Source organism: Zingiber officinale, chromosome 8A (assembly GCF_018446385.1).
Source record: "Zingiber officinale cultivar Zhangliang chromosome 8A, Zo_v1.1, whole genome shotgun sequence".
Lineage (NCBI taxonomy): Eukaryota > Viridiplantae > Streptophyta > Magnoliopsida > Zingiberales > Zingiberaceae > Zingiber > Zingiber officinale.
In genome coordinates, this window is record NC_056000.1 from 42423096 (window position 1) to 42449433 (window position 26338).

The following is a 26338-nucleotide window of genomic DNA, read 5'->3' on the forward strand; positions in this document are numbered from 1 at the left end:
TTTGACACCACATACACAACACATTTGTTTTACTTGGTATTCGCCTTTTAAGACGATTAATTCAAAACCTAGTCTAGGTGATCTACCACCACTAAATCTTCTCCTTCTCGGATATCTTCCAGAGGTAGAGAAGTCTCTTACAATATGTTCTCGCAACAAATACAACAAATATACAAATAAAAATGAAAGCACAAACAACTTTACAAATGAAATCTTGCTTTGGACGTTGTTTTATTGTTCGGAATTGTTTCTTGTTGGTATAAAAATACAACAATACTTCATCGTCAAACCTTCAAGAACCGACCGTTAAAATTTTCTTGAACCCCCCTCTTTTAAAGCCTTTAAATCGATATTGATTTTCGCTTATCAATTGACTAATCCTACCTATAGAATTGATATGGTCTCCAACATTGTTCCTTTCATTGAATGATTTTTGAACTTTTTGAAATATGTTTGATTTTGTCAATCATTTGAACATTAGTCGACTGATTCATTTGAGGAATCAACTCATAGTAATAAGTTGAATCTCGTAATTGAATCAACATGCTTCTGTTCATCCCCTGATCAACATTAGTCGACTGATATCAACCATCAGTTGATTGATATCATCAGTCGAGTTGAACAAACAATCAAATCGACTTACTTCTATTTAGTTATGACCGACATCAGTCAACTAATATTCATAATCAGTATATCAAGTTTATAAATCCCAAAATTCGAACATAACCCTTTTCTCTGTTTGCTACAGTATCACCATCATCAGCCGACTGTTATGGTAGAATACAATAACAAACCAAAGTAGAAACACTATAGTAGTACTATAGTAGGTGTATTTTTATGATATGGGAGGAAGCTGATTTGGGAGGAAGGAGGGTTGCGTTCATTAGTCAATCAATACAACTTAGTAATTAACTAATACTCAGGTTTAGTCTTATCAAAGCGAAATTCTAGTTTTGCCTGGTATCCATTGGCCTCAACTTATTAGAACTTTATTTGTCCAACATTGATCAATCTTTGACTTGTTGGGGCTTTTCTCGTCTAGCATCCAGTTAATCTTGACTTGCCGAAACTTCACGCCTCATGTCAGCTCCTTGTTAAACTTTTTCCTTGTATCAACTTGACATATTGAGTGATCAAATATCTGACCTAGCATCCAATTAACTTTGACCTGAGACTTCATTGTTATCGAACATTTGATTAAGCTTGATTTACCAAGACTTTACGTCTCATGTGAACTCTATGTTGGATTTTTTTTTTTTAATGCCAACTCGATCGACATATTGATCAACTGTCAAATATTTGATCATTATTAATTCACTTAACATCTCAACTAACTAATATATTGATTAAATATTGAAATTCTAACTCGTTACTCGAACTTGATCAATTTGATTCGAAATCGATTACACCAATATATTTAACGAATTATTTCGAATTATTTATTTAATTAATCTGATATTAAAGGAATATAAATAAAATCATACCAAACTTATTTACAAATGTTGGTTCTATTTATTTACAGCCATCTACAACGGGCTCAAGAAACCACCATGCTTGCCTTGCAGCAGTAAGGATAATAATTGAGTTCATCCAATCAGATTTGTAGTGCTCGTATATTTCACTAAATTATATAGGATTTTTTTTTTAGCCTATAATCGCTACTGCCCATGACACGTGACGGGACGCGTGGGACGCGGTTCCTTCTTGCGTGGACACCGATATCACGGATCGGGCTCAGCCCTCGTTTCCTCCGCCGTCCACGATAGCGATCCTTGACCGGGTACGTAGTCCTTGCCCAGGAGAACTACGTGCGTTTCAGGACACGTGGCTGTCCAAGCTAACGGTTGAACGATGCCATCCACGTGTCGACGGTGGCGTGCCGTAGACGGAGCAGCGATCGCGCGCTACGCCTTCTTCCTGTCCTTTTTAACTCCCCGGCCGTTTATTGGTCCTCGCTCAAAACCCTAGGAAGAGAGCAGGAGCGCGGGTCGATGACGGCAGCGATCTCCATGGCAAGGGTAGGCAGTTTTGAGGTGGAGGAGGACGAGGAGGAACCGAGGAGCCCTTCGACGCCGTTGGTCCACAGCCAGGTGAGGCGGATCCGCGAAGAGGACCTGCGGATAGGCGCCGTCGCTGGGGAGGGGTTGAGTGAGAGGGTTATCCGGTTCCACCTCGCCCTCCATCATGCCTCCGTCTCCGCCGATGCGGCTCTCTGTTCTCGAGTCGCATCGCTTCCGGCCTCTCCGCTTCGCAATAGCAGGACCGCCCTCGGATCGGCTTGATTAGGTTCGATTTCTTCAGTTTCCTTTGTTGTTTTTCGTATTTCTGATTCGATTTTGATTTGTCGTCTCTCTCTTACCTCAAATCTGTCATCTGCTCCTGTTTTCCCCTTGGTAAATGGTTTGTGTGCTATGCTTTTACGAACTATTGTATTATCATTGACAAGGGCTGGAGTTGTTTCGAATCCTTGAAAATCGTAGTTGATCCGCTGCTATTCTACTTTAAATTCGTCATCGACTCCTATTTTCTCCTCTGTGAATTGTTCATGGAAAAATCTTTAGGAACAACAGTTTGGCTATTTTCTTGCAGCCCGATTTTTTAAAAATCGTTTTCCAATCTTGGAAACTTAGAACAAGAATTAACCAGTCTCTCTAAAAGAGCATACATTTCACACTCTGATTCAATCTTTATATTTTTAAAGAGTTTTCAAAATTTCTATGCTCTAAATCAGCATGCTCTTTGAATTTGCAGGTCCCTGTTATCCGGCGTAGGGAAATTGGACGAGTTTTAGAAATACTTCTGTTTTTTTTCTTCCTTTTATCAATCATGATCTGTACAGTGCAGTCATAGGTTTTTGACATCATATTAATCGTAATACCGCGGATTTGGTATCATGTCCTCTAATTTTCAGGTCATTTGATGTGCGAGTTCCAATTCTTTTACTTTTCTATTTGTTTGCTGTATGTTTCCTGCTGCGCACTTGCTCTACGAAGTTACAAGTTAAACCGTCAGTTCAACCGTTTCTGTACCTACCGAAAAAAAGCGTCCTATAGGCTGTACAGCCGGGCCGCTCCATGGGGCCCACGTCCTCATCCTATACGCATGCGACGTTGACGTTTCGTCCTCACGAACAAATCCGTATCGTTGATCGTCTCCCTCATGAATCGTCCTTTTATCTTTGGCAAGGAAGAAGCCTCTTTCATCGAAGCTGCTGCTGATTCGAAGAAACTGGCAACCCGAACACATGCACGGTCATTAATGTTTTCTGCTTCGCTACAATCATAAACACGTTTCATATATGATAACGTTTAAATTTAACAGGAGTTGGCATTCCAAATTCGCTTAACTTACTTGTCAAAGGACGAGACGAGTCAGAATGCATAGCACCAAGAGATGAATTGTGGACTGTGGCATTTAACAACGCTATCAACAGAGTTACAGAAAACACGGTCTTCGTTAGATTCCAGATTAGATGGGCAATACCATAGATTCATGTAGAACCTTGACTGATTACATGCATTACTATTTTTTTAATGCAGATGTCGGTCGGTTGTCTGCAGAGATAACAACTCGAGCCAGGCATTCACAAAGTGAAAGAAAAAGAACAAGAAAAAGGAAATACTGATGCTTGCTACTTCCTAACTCGCACTCTCCGAACAGAGTTTACGTACGTACACTATCTATATACATCTACGTGGTCATGTAGATGTGGACTTCCATATCTATATAGATGTGATTATATTAACTGAGCTATCGTCAATCAGGAACGGAGCAGGCTCCGGATGATCTCGGCCTCGGCGCTGTTGGTGTCCATGGTCGCCATGATCGCAGAGAGCCGGTCACTGAGGTCGTCCACCTCCCTGTTCAGGCTCCTGATATAGTTGCACGTTTCCTTCAGTAACTTCGCCGCGGACACCTGCTTGAGGAAACAACACAAGGTTAGTCAAGTCATCAATGTAGCCTTTTTTTTGTCTTAAGTCTATAAATTATGCTGTTTAGGTATTTGTTGTTTTGCTTGCCTGGCTGGCGCCGCGCCGACGGGTCTCCGGGAGGAGGGATCGAAGCTTGGAGATAAGCTCATCGATCTCCTCTTCCGAGATCCTGTTCCTTCCGCTCGACATTCTTAATCTACTCAGTAGTACAATGAGTGAGTGACACTGAGAGATGCAAGAAGGGAAAGTGGTGGGGTGGGTGGGAAGATGAAGAGAGGCCAAAAGGGTGGAACGAAGGGAGGACTTTATAGGGGAGGGGGATGGAACGGTAAGAGCAGAGCAGAGCAGAGCAAAGGGAAGTGGAGATGTGCAGAGGAAGATGGAAAGTGTGGACCTCGATGTCCCTTCCCTTTCCCTCACGCGGCCCTACCTCCCCACCCAGCTTCCCCGCCAATGAAACACTGCACCAGCACTCCCCTCCCGCCACGTGTCACACAACAATAACCTATCCTGGTCTCTGTCTTCTTCTCTTTAATCCGTGTTTAACCGCCCTGGGACTCGTTTTAAAAATCGCCTAACTCTCGTCCCCAAAGATGCCATGTGTCCTTGTCCCCTTTGTCTTAGGAATCGGGGACCTGTTAATCTTCATCTAACATTGATTATTAAAGGTACTTAACATAGAATAACACGGGCGGGATTTGGCATCGTTTACCAAATGTGCGCAAATCTCGCAATCTCCGTGCTATTGTGATGCCAACCTGGCTGACGGCTCGTGGGCCATTGGCCCATTAAGAAGATCATGTGATCTGGTTCCCTAACAAATATGGTCGTTCACGCTTGTCTTATCTAATCCGTCATAAATTTCAGGCACTTACAACTTTCATTTCTCTTTCCTTTAAAATTCTCAAATGAACGTTTGCCCCATTGAAAATAGTGTCAGCTCAAACTTGATACTCTACTTATGGGTGTAATGATAATAATCAAAAGATGGATGTCAAAAACAAATATTATATAACTTAATATAAGAAACAATGCTGTCACTACCAACTCTCTCTGTATGTCTAACCCAACAAGTCCACATGACTAGCTTTAAGTAGCATATGACATATGAAAATGAGGGAGGGTGAATCTGTGGGCTCATGGAGTTTATGTGAGGAAAGACAATAGGAGGGGATTAATTTTGTGGGTGGTGTGTCATGTAACTGTCATGATCGGTGGACGGTGGTTCGGTTGGGTAAGTGCCTTATTGGGTAAGACTTTTGGTAATATTAGTTGGGTAGTTTTAAAGAGAGAACTGTGATTTCAAATAGTTATTTTATATTTTAAATTATGAACTCTTAATTCTGTTATATAGGATAATAAAAAAATTAGGAGGATAAGGTCGCAATTTAGCATCACAAGAGTGATCTTCAAGTATTAATATTTGCAGAGAACCTAGGTGCTTATCCTTCATTAAGATTTCTATAGAGTGCTTACGTGCATCCATTGTTTTATCATATGTGCATCTATTTTTCCTAATTTTATGTCCATTTATTTTTTATAGTGTACATTTGTTCTTTATAGCAAGTATTCAATTTTTAAATCATGTGCGTTTGTCTTAGCGCAAGATTTTTGATGAGAGGCTCCACAAAACTTGTCCTTGATAGGCTGTTTGATGATAGGGTCCACAAAAATTGTCCTTGATAGGCTGTTTGATGACAGCAATGAACTGTTGACTGGGGACAAACTTCCCAAATTGACGAAATGTAGGACCAATATGGTTTTTATATATCCACATCAAACTGTAGTTAGTCTTCTTAAATTAACAAAATTAAATCAAGAAGACATCATTCAGTTTCTTGATAAAATTTTATTAATTACCTTCGTACTGAATTTTGCAGTGATCTATTTTTTTTAAAAAAAAGTTAAATTTCTTTTTTAAATTCAATGACAATGTTATCAATGCAGTGGATTCAACAAGTGCAATGACAGTGTTTCTGTTTCCTTTTCAGATCACTGAAACACATGTGTTAACCAGTCGATGCTTGCTTCCTCTGCCAATTAAAGTTCATGTCAGGAAACCAAACTGAAGAGGAAATTCAAGCATCATCTTGAAGGCCTCTACCAATGACCATCATCTCGAATATCTGAAAAGCTCTCGAGAAAAAACTAACAAAAAGCTAGAAAACTTTTTAGGAGGGAGAAAAAGACTCAAACCTAGCTAATAATTTAGTAGTGGACTGGTACATAACAAAGAAGGAGAACGTGTCAGATAGCTTTTGACCTCCCCATTAGACTTTGACGATCGAGTTTGTGGCCTGCACAAACAATTTAAAATCACTGTACTGCAAAATCTTTCTAGATGGACCACTACAAGATATGATGGTCCACTTGTTGTCGAGATTTCGTAGGCAATATTGCTTCATCGAATTTGAGATGGATTATTGTTGTCTTGCACAAATTACTGAGACCCTTCAGATCTTCTTGTATCATATTCAACTGAGTTCTTGCGCATGGATCTTTGTTTTTTTTTTTTTTTTAATGTTTTTAATATATACATTTTCCCCCCATCTTCTTTCCAAAGTACTCGAGTTAAGAAAGTTTGAGAAACAAATCAAGAATGCCTTTGAAATGGAAGCATCGTACGGGATTCTGGGTGTCGTTTTCATATGATATTATTGTTTGTTTTTTATAGCAAAGTTTGAAGTCAAAATATCTATAGTTTCTATAGATTCAATCAGCATCTGAATTTCATTGTTTCTTACATCATCAAAATAGTTAGAATTTTAGTTGATACACTGTGATTATGGTTGCATGATAAAATGAAAACATATCAATGCAAAAATTAGACTGGACATTTTGTTATTACGTCATTAACATATTTCTTCAAGCACATTTAGAATTGTCAGGTTCATTCTTTATTTGCTAAGTCAAAATAAAGGAGCCAAAATTGTTTCATATGGTACCATCATTTACTCTTTCTAGAACACTTTTTTAGTGTAATTATGAAAATTACCTTGTGAAGGATCATTTTACAAGGTTGGCTTGATTTTGAGTTACATAGTTGGTGGATATTTTTATTGTGATGGATATTTATACTTCTTTAAAAAACCAATTTCGCATTCAACTGTAAATCTCACACGTGAACTGTATTGACTTTTGGTAATTTCCATATTACCATTGGATTATATTTGATGTGGTGTTTCTATTTGTTTAATAGTTAAATGACAACGTATTTGGTCGGTTGATATTTGGCATGTGTTGGAGCTATATGATTTGTATGGATTGTATATTTTGGTTGATTATTGTCTGTTTGTTGTTGGAATTTATTCTTGGTGTATTGCATTCATATTGAGATGTATTTTAACTTTTTTAAATGTGAGTTTTTCGATAGTCAAAAGCATCCACCAATGGTCTATGGATTAGCATCTCAGCTTAAAATCTACAATGACCATCACAAATGCTACAATTTTATTACCATCTTAGAAGATCTTCTCAAGCGTTAATTTAGCAGGCCTGAGACTTGTATAGTATGGACTTGATATGGATCAGTAAGTAAAAGACCCATAAAATGCCTACTTCGGGCCTCTACTGTACAGGTAGAGTTGTTTTCATCTCGTTGTTTGTGTTTATACTCACTTCTCTACATTGAATAATTAGTTTTTGGATCATAGGATTTCGAACACTCAAGAATTATCCGGAGAGAAGTATTATCATGTATCTGCAACCTACGTTTGCCAATTAATTTTTTTTATCTAGATGTTACAATCCGACTAATTTTAAATAGATGATTTAATTTTATATTCTATCTATCAAATAAACTTAGGAAGTGTGACAGATCCTAACATGACTCATAAAAAATTTATTCGCCACAAATATTGACCTGACAACACGATGCAACATCACTTGATCTAAAATTATGACTAAAAGGGAAAATATATTAGATTAGATGTCACATATCTTATAGAAATATTTTTTTATATGAGTTTTATATTATCATGAATAATATGGGTTATTTCCGAGATAATTAACAAGCTATAAGTTTAGTTGTAAAAAGCAAAGATGGTTCACAAATTTGTCCACCTACTCAGTTTGGGTCAAACTCAAAATAGCATATCTTATTTGCCATGAAAAATCTATGTTAAAATCATCACTCTTTTTAGAGCAAGGATTTCCAACTATCTAAACAGTTGGATTCTTTATATTTGAGTAGAGATGAATTAACAAAGCCTCTGATCACATTGAGAACGATGAATGTTCACGTTTAGTGGTATGATTATCCAAGATAATAAATTAAATTATTCATAAAACTCGTACAATTCTTTGTTAAATAAATGTTTAAGAGGTTTAATTAATTTTAATTTGTAACATATGATAAATCGTATATTGTTATATATATATATATATACACACACATTAATTCATTGTCGTATTTTCAAAATTCGATCGAGCTTAATTATATAACACCCGGTTCAATTTCGAGCTTAAGCGCACAATTTTTAGCGTTGAAGATAGAATTCTGCGGGATCTATATTGATTATCAATCGAAAAAAACCGGTCCTGTTCAATTTTTTTATTTATAATTTTACATTTATGCTCAATCTAATATTTCTAAGAATACGATCGACCAATAAAAAAGTGGACAAATAAGCCTTAATTAATGTCCAACCCAAACCAAGATTTGGTTCCGTCGGGCCGTCGCACCGGCCAGTTGGAACTAGAACGTTCCGGAATCGGGATCAGGATATCCCAATCGAACGGCTCTGATTCCATCGCCTCCACCACGTGCACACCCTACGTTTATACTCTCTCTCTCTCTGCCCAATTTGCTTTATAATATCGCCTTATGCAGCTAGGGGGCCGCTAGGGTGGCGGTTTTATACCTTTTATGCAGCTTTATAATATCGCCTTCAAATTTGGGATTGAGACCGCGTTCGCCGACGCTCTCAGATGTCTCCGTCTCACTTCCAAATCCTCCTCAAACCCTATTCCACACCGCCCCTGCCCCTGATCTCCATCCTCAATCTTTGGTATCGGTCATGGCGAAGCGCAGGGCGGTGGCGGCGGCATTGAAGAAGAGGAAGAAAACTTCTGATGATGCAGCGAAGGAGGAAGAGGAAGGCACCACGAGCAAGTCGCAGGAGGAGGATCTCCAGAAGGAGCCGAAGAAGACACGGGTCAAGGCGCCGAAGCCGAAGGTTGAGACTGAGTACTTCTCCGAAAAGAGAAACATGGTATGGCTCGCCGCCCGTTTGTGTTGGATTGAGGGAAACTGCTGGTTCTGTCAATGCGCAGCTATGCCAACTTATTATTAAACTACCAGTACTTACTCGTTCCGATAATGTTTTTTATTTGTACAGGAGGATCTATGGCAATCGGCTTTTCCAGTTGGAACTGAGGTTCTTTCGTAGTTTTATGTGCATCAGTTTCAATTGATTTAGATAAGCCTGAGGATAATTTCATTGTTCAGCTTAGTGGATAAATATTTACAAAAGATTGCCAAAACCTTCCCTATAGGGAATGTCACTTCTGCTTTATGAGAGTTTCTGAGACGTTGATTTGATTCTGACAGTGGGATAACATGGATAAACTTAGCGAGATAAATTGGTGTTTTTCAAATTTAGAGGTGCGTTGTTCTCTTTTCTCGATGCCAGAATGAAGAAAGTGTATTGTTGGTGATGAGCCTAATAGATATTTTGCTGCATAGAGTGCCTTTGAGGAGGGAGGGGAGCTGCATGGGAAGACAGTCTACATGTTTGCCAGCACAGAAGGTAAATGACTTGGATTTTTTCCTTTCGGCTCATTTGTTCCAATTTCCAATGTGTTTGATTATATTTTAGTTTCTAGTTGAAGATTTAGATTCACCATTTTATATTATATTTTATTGAGGATTCAACTTAACTCTCCTACCACCAATCTTTCGTTTAGTATCTTTGTGTGTGTGTGCGCGTCGAGCTTAAAATGAATCAAGCTTTTGAAATGAGTGTTCAAGTTTGGCTTGGTTTATTTTTTATGAGCTTGAGCTTGTTTGAAGCTTAGCTTGAGCTTGGTTCGTTTAGATGTTATCAAGCTCTCAATTGAAGCTTGACTTGAACTTGGTTTGAGCTTGGCTTGAGCTTGGTTCGAGCTTAGTTCGTTTAGATGTTATCAAGTTTTCAATTCAAGCTTGTTTGATTGTTTGAAACTTTTAATTATTTGATTGGTTATTGAACTTGATAATTTAAATTTATATATTTATTTTATTTTATTATTTATTTAGCATATTGAAAAGAGTTTTATTAATAAATATGGTTCGTGAACATTGTTCATGAATGTTGTTCACGAACGTTAACGAGTTGAACACATATGTGTTCAAGCTTGTCTATTTAGCTTAACGAGCTGTTCAAGCTTGTTTGTTTAATTAATCTTATGTATATTAAATGAACATAAACAAGCTCTTACCAAGCCGAACACCAAACTTGTTCACGAACGCTTGGTTCATTTACAGCCCTAAGCGCAAATGTTAATTGTGAATGGTGAAGAAAAAGTTGTGCTTATTCCCATTGTGGCGGATGTAAGTTGCTTCAGATAGCATTATTTTTAACCTGATGCCATGTTGTTAGGAGACCAAGTACTTCAAATGTTTTATACATGTAGGCTGTGAAATGTAATTACTATATTATATTTGAAAATAGAGTTCAAATTCTTACAGATCTAGTCATTTCAACACATTCTGTTTCAGAAAAAAGACATGTATAATGTGATAGCTAATCAACATCGGTTATTATTTATTCTCCTTGTATTGCTTAGCACAGTTGTGGTAGCAAACAACTTATTTTGTAGAGTTATTTGGTAATGGTTCTCGACCATTAGTGGAAAAGAGATAGATGAACTCATGATCATATGCAAAGAGAGGCAGAGCTTTGTGTATTTTTTTTATAGAGAAATTCTAAATTAGTTTTTTGAACTATTGTTTGTTCTTTTTCTGTATTATGTGCTTTCTCTCGGTGGATTCTCCAATTCCACCATCTGATAAGATTGGTGTAAAATCTGTTCAAAGGGAGAAAGAGGAAGTAATACCCATGAAGACAATGAAAATGGCATGGATTCCATATATTCCACTTGAAGATCGGTATGTGCTAATCTATTAAATTTATATTTGTTAATTTCCAAACTGATCTTGCTTACCATCTGAAGTCAAAATAGTTAAGGCGCTTTAACATTTTCTTTCCAGTCTAAGTCAAGTTGATAGATTGAAGACTCAAATATTTACTATGGCTTGCACTCAAAGAAGGTACTGCAATGAATTCACTTTCTTGTTTGATTTTTTTTGTTAACTGTGGTGTTTGTCCAGCTGGACTACTTATTGGAATGTTTGTGCCACTACTTTTTATTCGTTTTGGATACTGCTGTCTAAGAATGTATTGTCTTAGCTCTTTCTATCCTATTGGTTTTGTCTTTTTTTTCTTCTTATCTTAGCTTCACTCATCTGTCTCCTGCACTCAAAACCCTCCTGCAACTACACTATATATTTTCCAATTGTCTCCCTCTTTTTTATTCTCTCGTATTTTGGTGTGTCTATATACTAGCAAACTGTCACTACGTTATATAAAACCTTGGTTTCAAGCAACGTATAATACCAGTATGGAAGATGTTAAGTGGATACTTCTGGTTATACAAAAATGATTTATATAAACAAATAAGTCAATTGTTCCTAATTTTATGTTGCATGCATTTTCTGTTTATATCAGGATACTAGGGCTATATGTTATATGGAGCTGAATGTTGGGCTATGACTCGAGCACATGAGCATAAGATAAGAGTTGCAGAGATGAGGATGTTAAGGTGGATGTGTGGACATACGAAGATGGACAAAATAAGGAATGAGAGCATTAGAAATAAAGTCGGAGTTGCATCTATTGAGGACAAACTCCGAGAGACACGTTTAAGATGGTACAGACATGTACTTAGACGACCAATAAATGCGATGTGAAACCATGATAAACATGCATATCAAACGAGGAAGAGGATAACCAAAAAAGACTTGGTTAGCAACAATAAAACAAGATAAAATTTATTTAAATATAGATAATAATATAATAGGAGATAGGGCTCAATGGCGTAAAATGATTCATACAGTCGACCCCACCTAGTGGGAAAAGACTTGGTTGTTGTTGTTGTTGTTGTTGTTGTTGTTGTTGTATCAGGATACTAGGGCTACTTTGCTTGTGAATGACTGATTATTAAGCCTTGTGTCTATTTGTTATATGTTTGCCTCCTCGCTCTCATCTTTAAAGTATCATATTAGTTGTACTTTCCTTGTGATTGGTGGTGAATATGAGCAAAATTTTATCACACTTTATAGGCTAAACTTTGAATTATTTTTCTTTGTTATCACTTCATACGCAATGAAGCAAAATGAATAATGCCCTTTGCGAATAGGAAAAACATCTTTCTGTTAATCTATCCATGGCATAGTCATCATATCTGAAGTTCATTTTCTATATCCTTTTTTTCTCTCTTTTTCTTTTTCTTTGCAGATCTGCATTAAAACATCTGAGGATTGAGTGTGTCAAGCAATATGACTATTGTCTCCCTTGTAAGTGTTGGTGCAACATCCCTCAGGTCAAGGTTGACCTGGTTGACCAAGCTTGAGTCTTGGTTTGGGTTTCGATGTTTGACAATGCAAGGTTGATTGAAGAAGAGTCAAGTAGGTCAAGGATGACCGGATACTTGACTGGGAAGTCCTAACTGGGATGTTTAGGCAGAAGGAAATACCTAGTGAGTGAAGCTAGGCAGGAGGAAAATCCTGGTGAGTGAAGCCAGGTGAAAGACCTAGTGAGTGAAGCTAGGCAATTGGGAAGTCCTAGTGAGTGAAGCTAGGCAGGAGGAAAATCCTGGTGAGTGAAGCCAGGTGAAAGACCTAGTGAGTGAAGCTAGGCAATTGGGAAAGTCCTGGTGAGTGAAGCCAGGTGAAAGACCTAGTGAGTGAAGCTAGGCAATTGGGAAAGTCCTGGTGAGTGAAGCCAGACAAGAGAAATCCAGATGGGTCAAGGTTGACCAGACATCTGGTGAGAGTCCAAGTAGGTCAAAGGGATTGATCGGATACTTGGCACGAGGAAGAAAAGTCCAAGTAGGTCAGAGGGATTGACCGGATACTTGGCAAGAAGAGAAAAGTCCAAGTGGGTCAAAGGGATTGACCAGACACTTGGTGAGAGAGTCCTAGCTGGTCAAGGGTGACCGGATGCTAGGTCTTATGTACCAACAAGTCATGGTTGACTAGATGTTGATTTAGGAGGCTTTGGACTTGGTTTTGGGCAAAAACCAAGATCTGGATTGATCAGCCGATTGATCCAGCAGATCTAAATTGATCAGCCGATTGATCCAGCAGATCTGAATTGATCAGCCGATTGATCCAGCAGATTTGGATTGATCAGCCGATTGATCCAGCAGATCTGGATTGATCAGCCGATTGATCCAGCAGATCTGGATCGATCAGCCGATCGATCCAGCAGATCTGGATCGATCAGCCGATCGATCCAGCAGATCTGGATCGATCAGTGGATCGATCCAGAAGATCTGGATTGATCGGCCGATCGATCCGGTGAGTCCCTGCGAACAGAACCCCAATCGATCAGTGGATCGATTGGGACGCTGTTGCTTCGCGCGATAAGCACTGGATCGATCCAGGCGTTTTTCCAGAGCACAAAGGCGCTCTGAATCGATCCGTGGATCGATTCAAAGCCTCCCCGATCGATTGGGAGCATTCCAATCGATCGGGATTCGATCGTTAGCGTCGATTTAAGCCGCAGGCGTTCATTTCCTTCGGCATCGCTTCCACGACAAAGCTCAGATCTTCACAAGCGACTCCACAGAGCTCTCCACGCCAGTTCTTGGAGGTTCTTCCAAGTCAAGAGGCGGATCTATTGCAAGAGGAAGAAAGCTAGGGTTAGGGTTTTCTTGTACTCATTGTAAGCTTTGTGCTTGTATTTTGTATCCTTTCCTCTTCTTCTTGTAGTGTGAACTTGTAGGGCTTCTCCGCCTTCGGTAGTTACCGAAAAGGAGGGTTTTATTAGTGGAGGGTGCGTGAGTAGGTGTGGATCCTTGGACTAGTCACCTCTTGTGAGGTGGATACCAAGTAAACCAACCTTGTTAGCGTTGTATGCTTTTGTTTCTTATATTTCTGCTGCATCTTTGAAGAAACAAGCAACGACGAGCACCTAGCACGCGACGAGCTATTCACCCCCCTCTAGCTACTTTTCGGTCCCAACAAGTGGTATCAGAGCGAGGCCGCTCTTCACCGGAATCATCGCCGGAAGGGTCAAGCATAACAAGAAGAGCTAGAGGGTGAAGAAGTTGAAGCAAAATTGTCAAAGTCAAAAAAATTCAAAAGCTTAACTTCTACAATGGAATTCCGAGATGGGCTCGGATTCGACACGAGGGTGGCTCCACCATACACTTCCACGAGCTTCGATTCTTGGAAATCAAGAATCGAAAATTTTCTTATGATGGAGATAGAGCAATGGTTTGCTCTTATGGAAGGCTTCAAGACTCCAACAAACTCAAAGGGCAAAGTTCTCAAGAGGAGCAAGTGGAGCCAAGAGCAAGTCCAAAGGTGCGAGGCAAATGACAAAGTGACCAAGCTTTTGTTCAATTTATTGCCAAGCACCATCCTTTGCAAAATTGGAGAATTTGAAGATGCAAAGGAATTATGGAGTAAATTGGCCAAACTTCATGAAGAGATCCCCTCTACTGTACAAGAGCAAGAAGAATCCAAAGAGGGCGACTCATTGGAGCAAGACCAAGAGGAGGACTCCGAAGTTGAGAGATGCTCAACTTCCGAAGAAGAGGAAGTCCAAGAAGAAGCTTCATCTTCAAGGGAGTGCAATGAAGAGAACAAGGAGGGAGCATACTCCTTGTTCCATGTACAAGATGATGAAGCCTCCACCTCTAGGATTGAGGGGGAGATGATGAACCAGAGCAAGAAGGAGGCCTCCACATCCGGGTCAAGTGAAGAAGAAGAAGATGGTGCCACCTCCAAAATTCAAGAAATATCAAATGGAGGAGCAAGTGTCATCCCTACACAAGAAGGTATAAATGTTTCAATTAAAAATAAAAATCATATAATATGTTTTGAGTGTAGGGAATGTGGGCACTACAAGAGCAAGTGTCCCAACTTGGCCAAGAAGAAGGGTCAAGTGACACAGAAGGGCAAGGAGAAGCCCGAGGAGACCACCCCCGGGACAAAGAAGAGCAAGGAGCACATTGTGTGTTTCATGTGTCAACAAAAAGGGCATTACCGAAGTCAATGCCCCAAGGGGAAGAAGATGATCAAGGCTCAAGGAGGTACTAGTCAAGGGGGAGCCTCCAAGGTAAAGAAGAAGGTAACATTTATTGAGCCTAGCCCATTGCGTTATGGTAAAAAGCATGATAGTTTTAATTTTTATCATTTTAATGCTATTTACCATGAAAATAGGAGGCATGATAAAGTTAAAGAAAATCATGTAGCTTTTCATGCTAAAACCACTACACCTAGGGCTAGGAATGTAGATAAAAATCTAGGCAAGAACACTAAGGTCAATAACTGTAAGTCTAGAAATAAAAATGTTCAAGGATTAAATAGAAAACCTAAATCTAGGGATTTGTGGGAAGAAAATCAAGTCTTGAGGTCAAGACTTGATAAAATGGAAAAGACCCTAAAAAGGATGGAAAATATCCTAAAAGGGCAAAATGAGCAAAACCTAGGTTTAGGAGTACTACAAGGGTCATCCAATGACCATAGAGGGTTGGGATACAAACCCAAAGTTAAAAAGGATGTGCCTAGTTATCATAGGGTTCCATATAGGTATGGAACAAACCCTAAGTCTAGAGGTCAAGTCAAGGATACAAGGGAAGATATCCCTAGAAGTATCTTTGCAACCAAAGTGACTAAGACTTCTAAGAAGTCTAAGAAAGTCACTAACAAGGTCACAAGGGAGGCTATCCCTAGAGTTGACCTAGAAAATGTGACCAAGACTTCTAAGAAGCCCAACAAGGTCACTAGGAAGGTATCTAGGGAAGTTATCTCTAGTGAGTACCTAGAGCATCCAAGGAGCACCAATAGGTATTGGGTTCCTAGGAGCATCTTCTCTACCCCATAAATGGGTTAGAGAGTGTCAACTCCGATTAAAAGGGTAGTTAACCCAACTTTGAGGAAATTGACACTCAAGGAGCATTTTCAAGGTTTTTGTTAACCTTTGAAAATGAAATGGAATTATCATTTACTCCTTGAAAGAGTAAAATGTGCCTAATGGTGGAAAATTGATTTTATCTTAAAATGGCATAAATTGGGAAAACCTAGAGAAATACCAAGTTGGGATTTTGGTATTCTCTTAGAAATTTAAGGCAATCCGGGCCTTGATTTATGTGATTATTCTTGAGGAAAAATGGAATATGCCAACATTTGAGGATATGCTTAATTTTTAAGTGGCATAAACAAATCAAGAGAAATATAAATGTCAATTTAGGTTTTGGCATTTCTTTGAAACATTTAGGGCAATCTAGGTTTAACGTTTTAAGTTAAAACAAGTTGTATATTTTGAGTTAGCTAAGTGGTTAAGGATACTTAGATAGGTAATCTAGGTATATTTTATTTATGCTAAACCTTGCCATGATTAGTTGCCCATCATATGCCATGACATCATGTTTATTTTTGCATTCATGTTTTATTATGAAAAATCCAAAAATACCATGTCATGACATTCATACATCATGTAGTTATAGGATATTTTCTTTTGAAAATTATTTCCTTTTGATGTATACCATAACATAATTATGCATTAAGTTTAAATTCCTTGTAATTAAGGACAAATGACATTTAACAACACTTATTAACCAGTGACATCCTAGGTGGATGTCTAATATCTCTAAAATGCCTAGATAGATATGCATGATCCCTAGAATAGGGCAAAACCACAATCTCACATCTCATAAGGACCATAAGGTGACTTGTATGTGTTTTAGTGCACATTAGATACAAGTGAGATGTTAGGAAGATGAACAAAACTCAAAATGTTGATTTAGTGCATTCTTTTGAGTTTTAGGTTCATCAAAACACATAGTTATGTGTTTTCCCATCATTGGGAAAGCTAATGTACAAGTCATGTGCATTAAGCCCAAGGAATGTGATGGGATATTGGTTTTGAAAATTATTTTAAAAGGCTTTTGGAAAACCTTGGTGAATGCTATCTTTTGATAGTAATCACCATAGAATAGTTAGACACAAACTTGAAGAAAACGCTAAAGTTTTAACAAGTTTTCAAGCTTGTGTCAATCTTTGAAAATATGATGTATTTTCATAGAAAACTATTTTTCCATGATAAAGTATGCCCTAAATAATGTCTACACGAAATTTCATGATTTTTGGATTTTTGTAGAATTTTCTAGGGATTTCTGAAATTGGCTGAAGTTGAAATTCAGCAACTATCAAAGCTCCGATCGATCCATGGATCGATTGGAGTGCCTCAATCAATCAGCCGATCGATTGAGAAGGCATTTCTCACATGCAGAAGCTCGCTGGATCGATCAGCCGATCGATCCAAGAAGACTGAATCGATCAGTGGATCGATTCAGCAGGGGTCAATCGATTGGAACCCAACTCCAATCGATCGAAGATGCTGATTTTGGCTGGGAAGGTCTGATTTCAGTATCTTTGAACCTATTTTAGTCTAGGTAACCATTCCAAACCCCTGAAAATATATTTGTATACATAAAACGGGTGTTTTCGTGTGGAAAACAAGGATGGATTGGTTAAGGAAGGCTAAGTTGAAGTTTAGGTTGAGGTTTATTTCAAATTTTGAATATTTGAACTTCAAAACTTCTAAAATTGGGTTTCCTAAAGTTTTAGAGATTTCAAGTCATTGTTGGTGCAATGACAGAAGTTACCACCATGTCTTTAGGGGGAGGGACTCTTTAAAGACATGAAAATTATTTTTCATGAACCTTGGAAGGTGGTTAACCTTCCGTTAAGAACATGCTCAAGGTTGAGCGTTTGAACTTTAATGGGGAGTGGATATCCTCATTGTTCAAGTGGTTTCAAGTGGATAATACTCAAGGATGGGCATTTGCCTACATTGGGGGAGAATGTAGGGTTAAGGATAATGAAGGGTATGGGATCTTCATTATCGTGTTGATCACAACGAGTGAAGTTGTGAACAACGATGAGCAACTCTTCAGAAGGAGAGTTTTCAACAAGTGAATTTGTTGATGAGTGCCCAAAAATGGGGCATGGTTTGATGTGTGCCAATAGGGGGAGAATGAAAGGGAGTAAGTTAGGCTTTTATCACCTAGAGGGAGTTTGCCCTCTTAGGGGGAGAATGAAGGGTTTAACTTATGTATTCATTACCTAGTGGCATGAAGAAGGTTTAGGCTATGGGATTAGCCTAACTTACATATGGTATTGTAAGTGATAGTGTTGGTATTGTCAAACATCAAAAAGGGGGAGATTGTTGGTGCAACATCCCTCAGGTCAAGGTTGACCTGGTTGACCAAGCTTGAGTCTTGGTTTGGGTTTCGATGTTTGACAATGCAAGGTTGATTGAAGAAGAGTCAAGTAGGTCAAGGATGACCGGATACTTGACTGGGAAGTCCTAACTGGGATGTTTAGGCAGAAGGAAATACCTAGTGAGTGAAGCTAGGCAGGAGGAAAATCCTGGTGAGTGAAGCCAGGTGAAAGACCTAGTGAGTGAAGCTAGGCAGGAGGAAAATCCTGGTGAGTGAAGCCAGGTGAAAGACCTAGTGAGTGAAACTAGGCAATTGAGAAAGTCCTGGTGAGTGAAGCCAGACAAAAGAAATCCAGATGGGTCAAGGTTAACCAGACATCTGGTGAGAGTCCAAGTAGGTCAAAGGGATTGACCGGATACTTGGCACGAGGAAGAAAAGTCCAAGTAGGTCAAAGGGATTGACCGGATACTTGGCAAGAAGAGAAACAGACACTTGGTGAGAGAGTCCTAGCTGGTCAAGGGTGACCGGATGCTAGGTCTTATGTACCAACAAATCATGGTTGACTAGATGTTGGTTTAGGAGGCTTTGGACTTGGTTTTGGGCAAAAAGCAAGATCTGGATTGATCAGCCGATTGATCCAGCAGATCTGAATTGATCAGCCGATTGATCCAGCAGATTTGGATTGATCCAGCAGATCTGGATCGATCAGTGGATCGATCCAGAAGATCTGGATCGATCGGCCGATCGATCCGGTGAGTCCCAGCGAACAGAACCCCTCTGGATCGATCGGTGGATCGATCCAGAGGTCCCAATCGATCAGTGGATCGATTGGGACGCTGCTGCTTCGCGCGATAAGCACTGGATCGATCCGTGGATCGATCTAGGCGTTTTTCCAGAGCACAGAGGCGCTCTGGATCGATCCGTGGATCGATCCAAAGCCTCCCCGATCGATTGGGAGCATTCCAATCGATCGGGATTCGACCGTTAGCGTCGATTTAAGCCGCAGGCGTTCATTTCCTTCGGCATCGCTTCCACGACAAAGCTCAGATCTTCACAAGCGACTCCACAGAGCTCTCCACGCCAGTTCTTGGAGGTTCTTCCAAGTCAAGAGGCGGATCTATTGCAAGAGGAAGAAAGCTAGGGTTAGGGTTTTCTTGTACTCATTGTAAGCTTTGTGCTTGTATTTTGTATCCTTTCCTCTTCTTCTTGTAGTGTGAACTTGTAGGGCTTCTCCGCCTTCGGTAGTTACCGAAAAGAAGGGTTTTATTAGTGGAGGGTACGTGAGTAAGTGTGGATCCTTGGACTAGTCACCTCTTGTGAGGTGGATACCAAGTAAACCAACCTTGTTAGCGTTGTATGCTTTTGTTTCTTATATTTCCGCTGCATCTTTGAAGAAACAAGCAACGATGAGCACCTAGCACGCGACGAGCTATTCACCCCCCTCTAGCTACTTTTCGGTCCCAACAGTAAGTCTTATGCGCCTTTTGCAGTCTTTTTCTCAAAACTTGTTTGTTTCTATTCAATTAAATAGGTTCTGCTTTGAAAGCCTTGCTTATGCTTCAATGTTGCTTTTGGCATCCTTCCTGTGGTGACCCTCTAGGTTTTTTGGTCTGTTACATCAGTGGCATCAGTCAGTGTTTGTGAGTTGTGTAGACAAACTCCATGAGAGATCTTGATGACCTTTGAAGTTCTTAGGTAAAATAAACTACAAAGTTAATCCTTTAATTTTTTTCTGCTGTCTTATAAGTGCATAATATCCTACCTGCAAGTTTGTTGGTTAGGAGTATTCTTTTGGATCATCATTTTATTGGAGAATAGGACTGCATAATGCTTGTTATGAATTCCAGGCATTACAATCTTGCTTCTTTTTAACTTGATATTTTATCACATTAATTTCTGGTTATTTGATTAATCTTGCGGACATTAGTTAAGCCGGAAATACATTTATGGATTTACAATATGGGGCAGTTAAGGGAATAATACTTGCACAGTCAATTGGTTATGTGATCTGTTAACAAATTCACTTTTGTACGTTGGACAGCAAGAGGCTCTATAAACTAGGGAGTCTAGGACATACAGCTCTTAATTCTTCTCAACAAGTAAAACTTGTCTTTTTTATGACATGTTGCAATTTCATAGCTTACATATTTGATCTCGTTCATTAGCTTTTCACTTTTACTTCATCAATGTTGTAATATAAAATTTAGCTACACCATCCTTTGCCCCCTCCACATTTCTTTGCATTCCTTGTGTTGATTAGCCGAAAGAATTGAACAATTCATATACTTCTTCCCAACATGTAAATTTTTTTAATTTTTATTCAGATCTTCAATCATTGAAAGCAGATGAAGATGAGGATGATACTGTTGTTAATATAATGTTTCCTCTAGAACCTCCAGTACGTAAAATCTTCTCAAAGACTTCTTTCTTGTATCTATTATCTGTCACTAGAAACATTGTCTTTAGTTTGTGTAATTCATTTCTTCCTAAGTAGCTATAACGGCAGTCAGTGGAGGGCATCCTTAATCAAATGTTAAAGCAACCTCGCAATCTTATGGATCCATGTTGCAAAACTTGACTGTCAGGGAAACCAGTGGGCTCACTAGTTATAATTTTCCTTGTTGAATGGGGCGATAGTCAGATTTTTTGAATTGCAAGACATGAATTTTTTTGATAATATTTATATAAACAAATGTTTCTAAAATGAATTCTCTACATTTTATTGGTTACCTTTGTGATTAGTTTTCTCTGTATATATGTCTCAATTTGTTGGTGATGATGGATAATTTCTTTTAACAGATTGTCTGTGATTATGATTGGGAAATGTATGAAATTGAGGTATTAATTCTGGTTGTGTTTTTGGCCTAAGTTATTTAGCTGGTATTATGTCTAACTGGTACTAAGTATACTTTCTACACTGGCACAATCAAATATTCCAGGAATTTACTGATAATCTTATTATGGAGGAGACACTGTCAGAAGATAAGAAAGATGAGTTTAAGGTAATTTAGCAAATGCTGAGTATTTCTTTTTTAAGACTTCGAAAAGCTGACAGTCCTTTTATAAAATGAAGCTTTGTTCATGAAATTGACAAAGATAAAAAGAGTGTATGCATTCTTTAGCCTGGTTCATGGAATGGAATAAATATCTTTATTTTCATTTTTTACATTTTATTTGTAAGTATATTAGAAGTAATGGACAAAGAATTGCCACCACATTATTAAAATATCCTTGGTAGTATTATTTCATTTGGCCTGGTCGATTTACCTAGTTTGCTTGACCAGCCACCATTAGATTACTTTCTTATATGTCAGTTACCAACTAAATTTTTTACCTTTTATATTACAAGGAATATGTGAAGGAACAGGTCAGAGAAAGGAGAAAAGCACAGCGGCAGGTATTACAAAACACTAATTACTAGTTTTCTGATAAAAAGGTTCTCTTCTGTTTTTTATGTCTTTGGTACCTTTCTGCCTCTACACAAAGGAAGCAAGAAAATAGGCCATCGAAGACATGGACCCAAAGACGAGAAGCCATGGAAAACATGAAACTTTACAAATTTTATCCTGTTCCGACACTGGATACACCTGATATCAGCCATGTAAAGGTATACATTTATTTCTCCAATGGACTATCATTTTCCTAATGGATTGCCATGCTTAATTGATGGTCCTTGCTCACCTATATATGCTATGCCAATTCCAATTGGTAACCTAAAACAAATTGACAAATGGTTTTTCAGGGTTTGAGGTTAGATTTTGGGGATCTGAAATTGTGTTCAGGTTCTGATTGTATTTTTGGATTCTTATAAAGAATACATTTCCCACGCACGTACATGCTCACGTTTACATTACCCACACGTGCGCATGCACGTACACATATTTGCGCACACTAATCAATACATGCATATATAATATATCTACGAGATCAGATATGCACTGTATAGTTATTATTGGTAAAGCACAAATAAGTTCGAAATAATAATGATTTGTGTATTTAATTGTATATTTTCCACACATACATAGACCTGAGAAGGGGAGTCTTGGTGCAACGGTAAAGTTGTTGTCATATGACCAAAAGATCATGGGTTCAAATCCTGGAAACAGTCTTTTGCAAAAAGCAGGGTAAGACTGCGTACAATGGATCTTTTCCCGAGACCCCGCACGGTAGAAGTTTCATGCACCGGGCTGTCCTTTTTTTTTTACACTATGGAGACCTGAAAGACGATTAAACTCCCAATCTCACTACTATGACTCATTCTTGGTTTTCGTCTCTATTTATTGATATGTTCATCACTAAGATGACTTATCCTGCTGTGTGATTATCAAATGCCAGAACTTGATAGATTTCACTTGTTAGGCGTCAATGTGAACAAATTAGCTCCTCCGTTGATTTGCAGGTACTATACATAAATAGGTACTATGAGAGAGCTTAGTTCTTGAGATAGCCTTTCTTCAATATCGGTAAACAATAAACTCCGCAAAAAAAAAAAAAAAAACTTCTCATTCTCATGAAGCCGTGTGGCAATAATGCTAACTGAAGACTTTTCTCTTGTTAATTTTTCATCTCTCATCGTAGACTCATACCAGCAAGGCGTTATACTCAACTCCTCCCACTGAGTGATGCCATGTTGTAAGCTTAGGATCGTAGTTGAGTTTTTGTTGTGTTATATTTTGAGCCCCAAGAAATTGTTGCACAGTTGGGTAATTGTATCGTTGTTAGATTTTTTTTTTGAAGGCGGAAAGGCAGATTTCTCGTCGGTAAAAATAACAGGGAATCTTTCTATTCGGTTTCTTTCTTACTTCTGATTGATTAATAGTTTCTGCGTAATATAATTTTTTGTTCTCTTGAAGCAGGTTGAAAGAGAACTCGTGAGGGCAACCGTGCTTGAAGAGATGAAAGGGAAGGATAAGAGCCTGTTTATGCTAATTTTTGTTAGAAGTAGGTCCTTCAGCTTCAGGTCCTGTCGATCCACTGGTAAATGTTTCAAGAGCAATGAGATGCTCAAGGAAAAAAATTTGAGTAAAAGTTCGAGAATAGACACATAAAGTCATAGTCCACCATTTTATTTTGTGTGGGTCCTATCATTTTATATGTTTATCTTTGATTTTTTTTTTAAATTTTTTTTCTTGAATATATCATTTTTCATGTTTCATGTTTCATATTTCATGTTTCAGGTGAGTCTGGCCTAGACGCTGGCTTGGGACTGGGAGTTTGAAGCTTCTTGTGGTTTTGAGTACGATCTTAGAACTTGTTGGGCCGTTGTCTGTTTGGGAACGGCCCAGTAAGTACTGCCTCTGCCCAACGGGTTACGGGTTCCGGACATGACTGGTTTTGGTTGTGCCGTGCTTGGGTATTTGCTTGTGTAGCTTTAAACTTAATGCTAAAATTAATTCACATAAATTTATAAGAAGAGAAATTTATACTGATAGTTTATTAAAGCCGGAAACGTTTCGGCCAATTTGTAGTTGTAATCTGAACGCGTATTGTTGGTGGGCCACTGTTTAGCATGTTGGACGCGTCAGTTGCAGCCTGTTGTACGCAGCCTGTTATATACGTAGTGTGGCCCACTTACACAGTAAGAGTCATATGTAATACTTTTATTTTTGTATCGATCGCATGTTTATGCAGCCCATTTATAATACTGTTGTATATTAGCCCATTTATATACGTATTGGGTTTCATATTCGACTCATTTATATACGTATTCCGCCGGTGTCTGCCCATCTATACTTTTATTGGGCCTAATGCAAACATCTACACTTATTGGGCCTCTTATCCGGCACTTTACACTTAGTTGACTGTATATGCACATATCTAAATCTCTTATTGGACTGTAATTGCCAGCGGACCTGTGGGCCTTGCCGGACGTTCATTCAAGGGTTGTCCAGAGGTTCTTGGAAGTCGACAAGTGTTCAAGTTGCTGGGTGCTAAGTATAGGACGATCTCTGATTGTCTGTTCCGACTCAAACTAACTATAATTTGATGGAAACGATGAATTCATAAAAGGATCATAATCAATTATGATCGGATCACAATTATGATTCAACCGTAATTAGAAATGGACCATCTCTTGATCCATCTTTTTTGTGGACAAGGAGATCTAGTCTTATTTTTTAAGTAATTTATTTGGCACTTTTTTCTTAAGTAATTTATTTGGCAAAATTTGAGAACGTTCTCTTTTTCAAAAGTTTTGAAAGGGGCGAGTATAATTCCATGTTTTTTAATAAATCTGATTTAGAACTGGCAAAAAAAAAAACACACAGTTCAAAAAAAAATACGCTTCAAAATTCTATCTCAAGTTTTACATTGAAGGAGACAGAATTTTCTTTTCAAATTCATTTTATTTGAAAAATATTTATATTATGAAACGAGAAGACGTAATATGTAGGTATACAATTGAATAAAGGAGCCTGTATTAATTTTTATTTAAACAAAAAAAAAAAAACAAGAACCCTTTGAATACTATTAATAACTAAGATGCCCTTTAGTTCTTTGCCTAACTCCATCACTTTATAAAAATAAAAGTCCTTTTCTTCGGAATGGGAGGTATCAAGTGTCGTATTAGAAGACAATATTACCTTGTCCTGTACCATCGTTGTCTTCTTCAATTTGATTCCGCGACTTTGTCATTGCGTTGCTTCTACGCCCAATATTTCTCACCCAAAGACAGTATCTTAAACTTGATGCTTTGAACAACGTAACGACGACTATATAATAACTTTGAATAGACTTATTAAAATCCAAATTTGACAAGTTCAGCCATTTTTTCCAGTCAAAGAGCTTCTTCTCTTGCACTTTGCTTGATCCAAAAGGCCATCCATATTAGTTCCTCTAGAAAAGTGACACGTCTCTCTCCATGACTTAGCATGCATCAATATCTAAAAATAAGGCAAAAAAAAATTGCCACTATCCATGCCTATCTGGCCACAGCTCTGTCAATATGGACGGAATACTCGAATGTATTTTGTGAAAACTCATTTTACTGGCATTAAATCTGAATGGAATAGATCTTTTGTGTTTAGGATTTAAAATTTATTTCCTTTAATTCAAATCCAATCCAACAGCTATTAATGAGATCTAAAGCACCATAAACCTCCTTCCTATTCGCTCATCTAACATCACTGATCAGGGATGGTAAATTGAAGTTAAAATGGAGAATATAAATATGAATTGTCATTATTTGCCCCTTCCTTTTCATCTATCCAAATGAAACATAATATGAACACTCACCGTTGGGTTCAGCCGGCAATCCCCACAAGAAACTTCCCCAAGTCAATAACATATTTAGTCATACTTCTGTATTTTATATATATATATATATATCAAAAAGCAACTGCCCTTTTTTCAATCACAAGAAATATCTACTGAATATTAATGGGGTGGGTCAGAGCTTCTGCCATACTATTAAAGATTTCATCCCAAGTTGCTTGTGACTTCAACTATCTTGATTACTCTTTCCACTTTAACAAGAGATATCCCTCTCAAAACAATGAAATAATGCCTTTTTATAATAATAGATTTAATATATATACACATCAAATTGCCCATATATATATACCCACCATTTTCGATTTAAAAATTTAATTATATTTGTATATTCAAATATAATTGTATAATACACAAATCAAATATACTTCGTATATGATTAAAAGTTAGAGGATTAGGGTTGACCTAAGAACGGGCTGATGGGTTGCCATAATTTTAAATGGTAGTTCCAACTAATGCACCTAATATTTCACTATTTCTTTTACCCTTTTTTTAATTTTTTTTATATATGCTCGAGATGTTAAAATAATTTAAAAGTGAATTATTCTTTATATGATAATTTTAAATATATATTCTTTAGATATATATAACTTCATATGGTAGTTCCCACTAATCCAACTAAATATATATATTCCTTATATATTCAATTTTAAATGATAATGCTTGGTCCAATCAAATTCAAGTAAAATGTTACTCCA

The 26338-nt window shown here is 38.0% G+C and overlaps 1 protein-coding gene, 1 long non-coding RNA gene and 1 pseudogene across 5 annotated transcripts; 2 read left to right on the top strand and 1 right to left on the bottom strand.

Annotated features, from left to right (window-relative positions):
• Positions 1-2041: 2041 nt before the first annotated feature.
• LOC122008635 (transcription factor ILI5-like) lies at positions 2042-4230 on the bottom strand. The gene is made up of 2 exons (XM_042564433.1): positions 4020-4230; positions 2042-3916 (listed from the first exon to the last, which is right to left on the bottom strand). Exons 1-2 carry the CDS (start codon positions 4119-4121, stop codon positions 3761-3763), a joined length of 258 nt encoding a protein of 85 aa, XP_042420367.1. The 5' UTR covers positions 4122-4230; the 3' UTR covers positions 2042-3760.
• LOC122008636 lies at positions 2146-6341 on the top strand. 4 transcript variants are annotated; one of them, XR_006119336.1, is made up of 6 exons: positions 2146-2286; positions 2752-3251; positions 3322-3449; positions 3540-3667; positions 3765-3938; positions 5924-6341. It is a non-coding gene; the product is annotated as an uncharacterized LOC122008636 (long non-coding RNA). The 4 variants fall into 4 exon arrangements; XR_006119335.1 differs by having other exon boundaries at positions 2752-3449; XR_006119334.1 differs by having other exon boundaries at positions 3322-3667.
• A 2186-nt stretch (positions 6342-8527) lies between these two features.
• LOC122008639 lies at positions 8528-24057 on the top strand (annotated as a pseudogene).
• The last annotated feature ends 2281 nt before the right edge of the window (positions 24058-26338 follow it).

Bases quoted from the DNA above. Each gene is read 5' to 3' on its own strand.
- LOC122008635 (XM_042564433.1), bottom strand. From the start codon at position 4,121: ATGTCGAGCGGAAGGAACAGGATCTCGGAAGAGGAGATCGATGAGCTT. The intron at 3,917-4,019 runs GCAAGCAAAACA...TTCCTCAAGCAG, and splicing joins GTCGGCGCGGCGCCAGCCAG to GTGTCCGCGGCGAAGTTACT.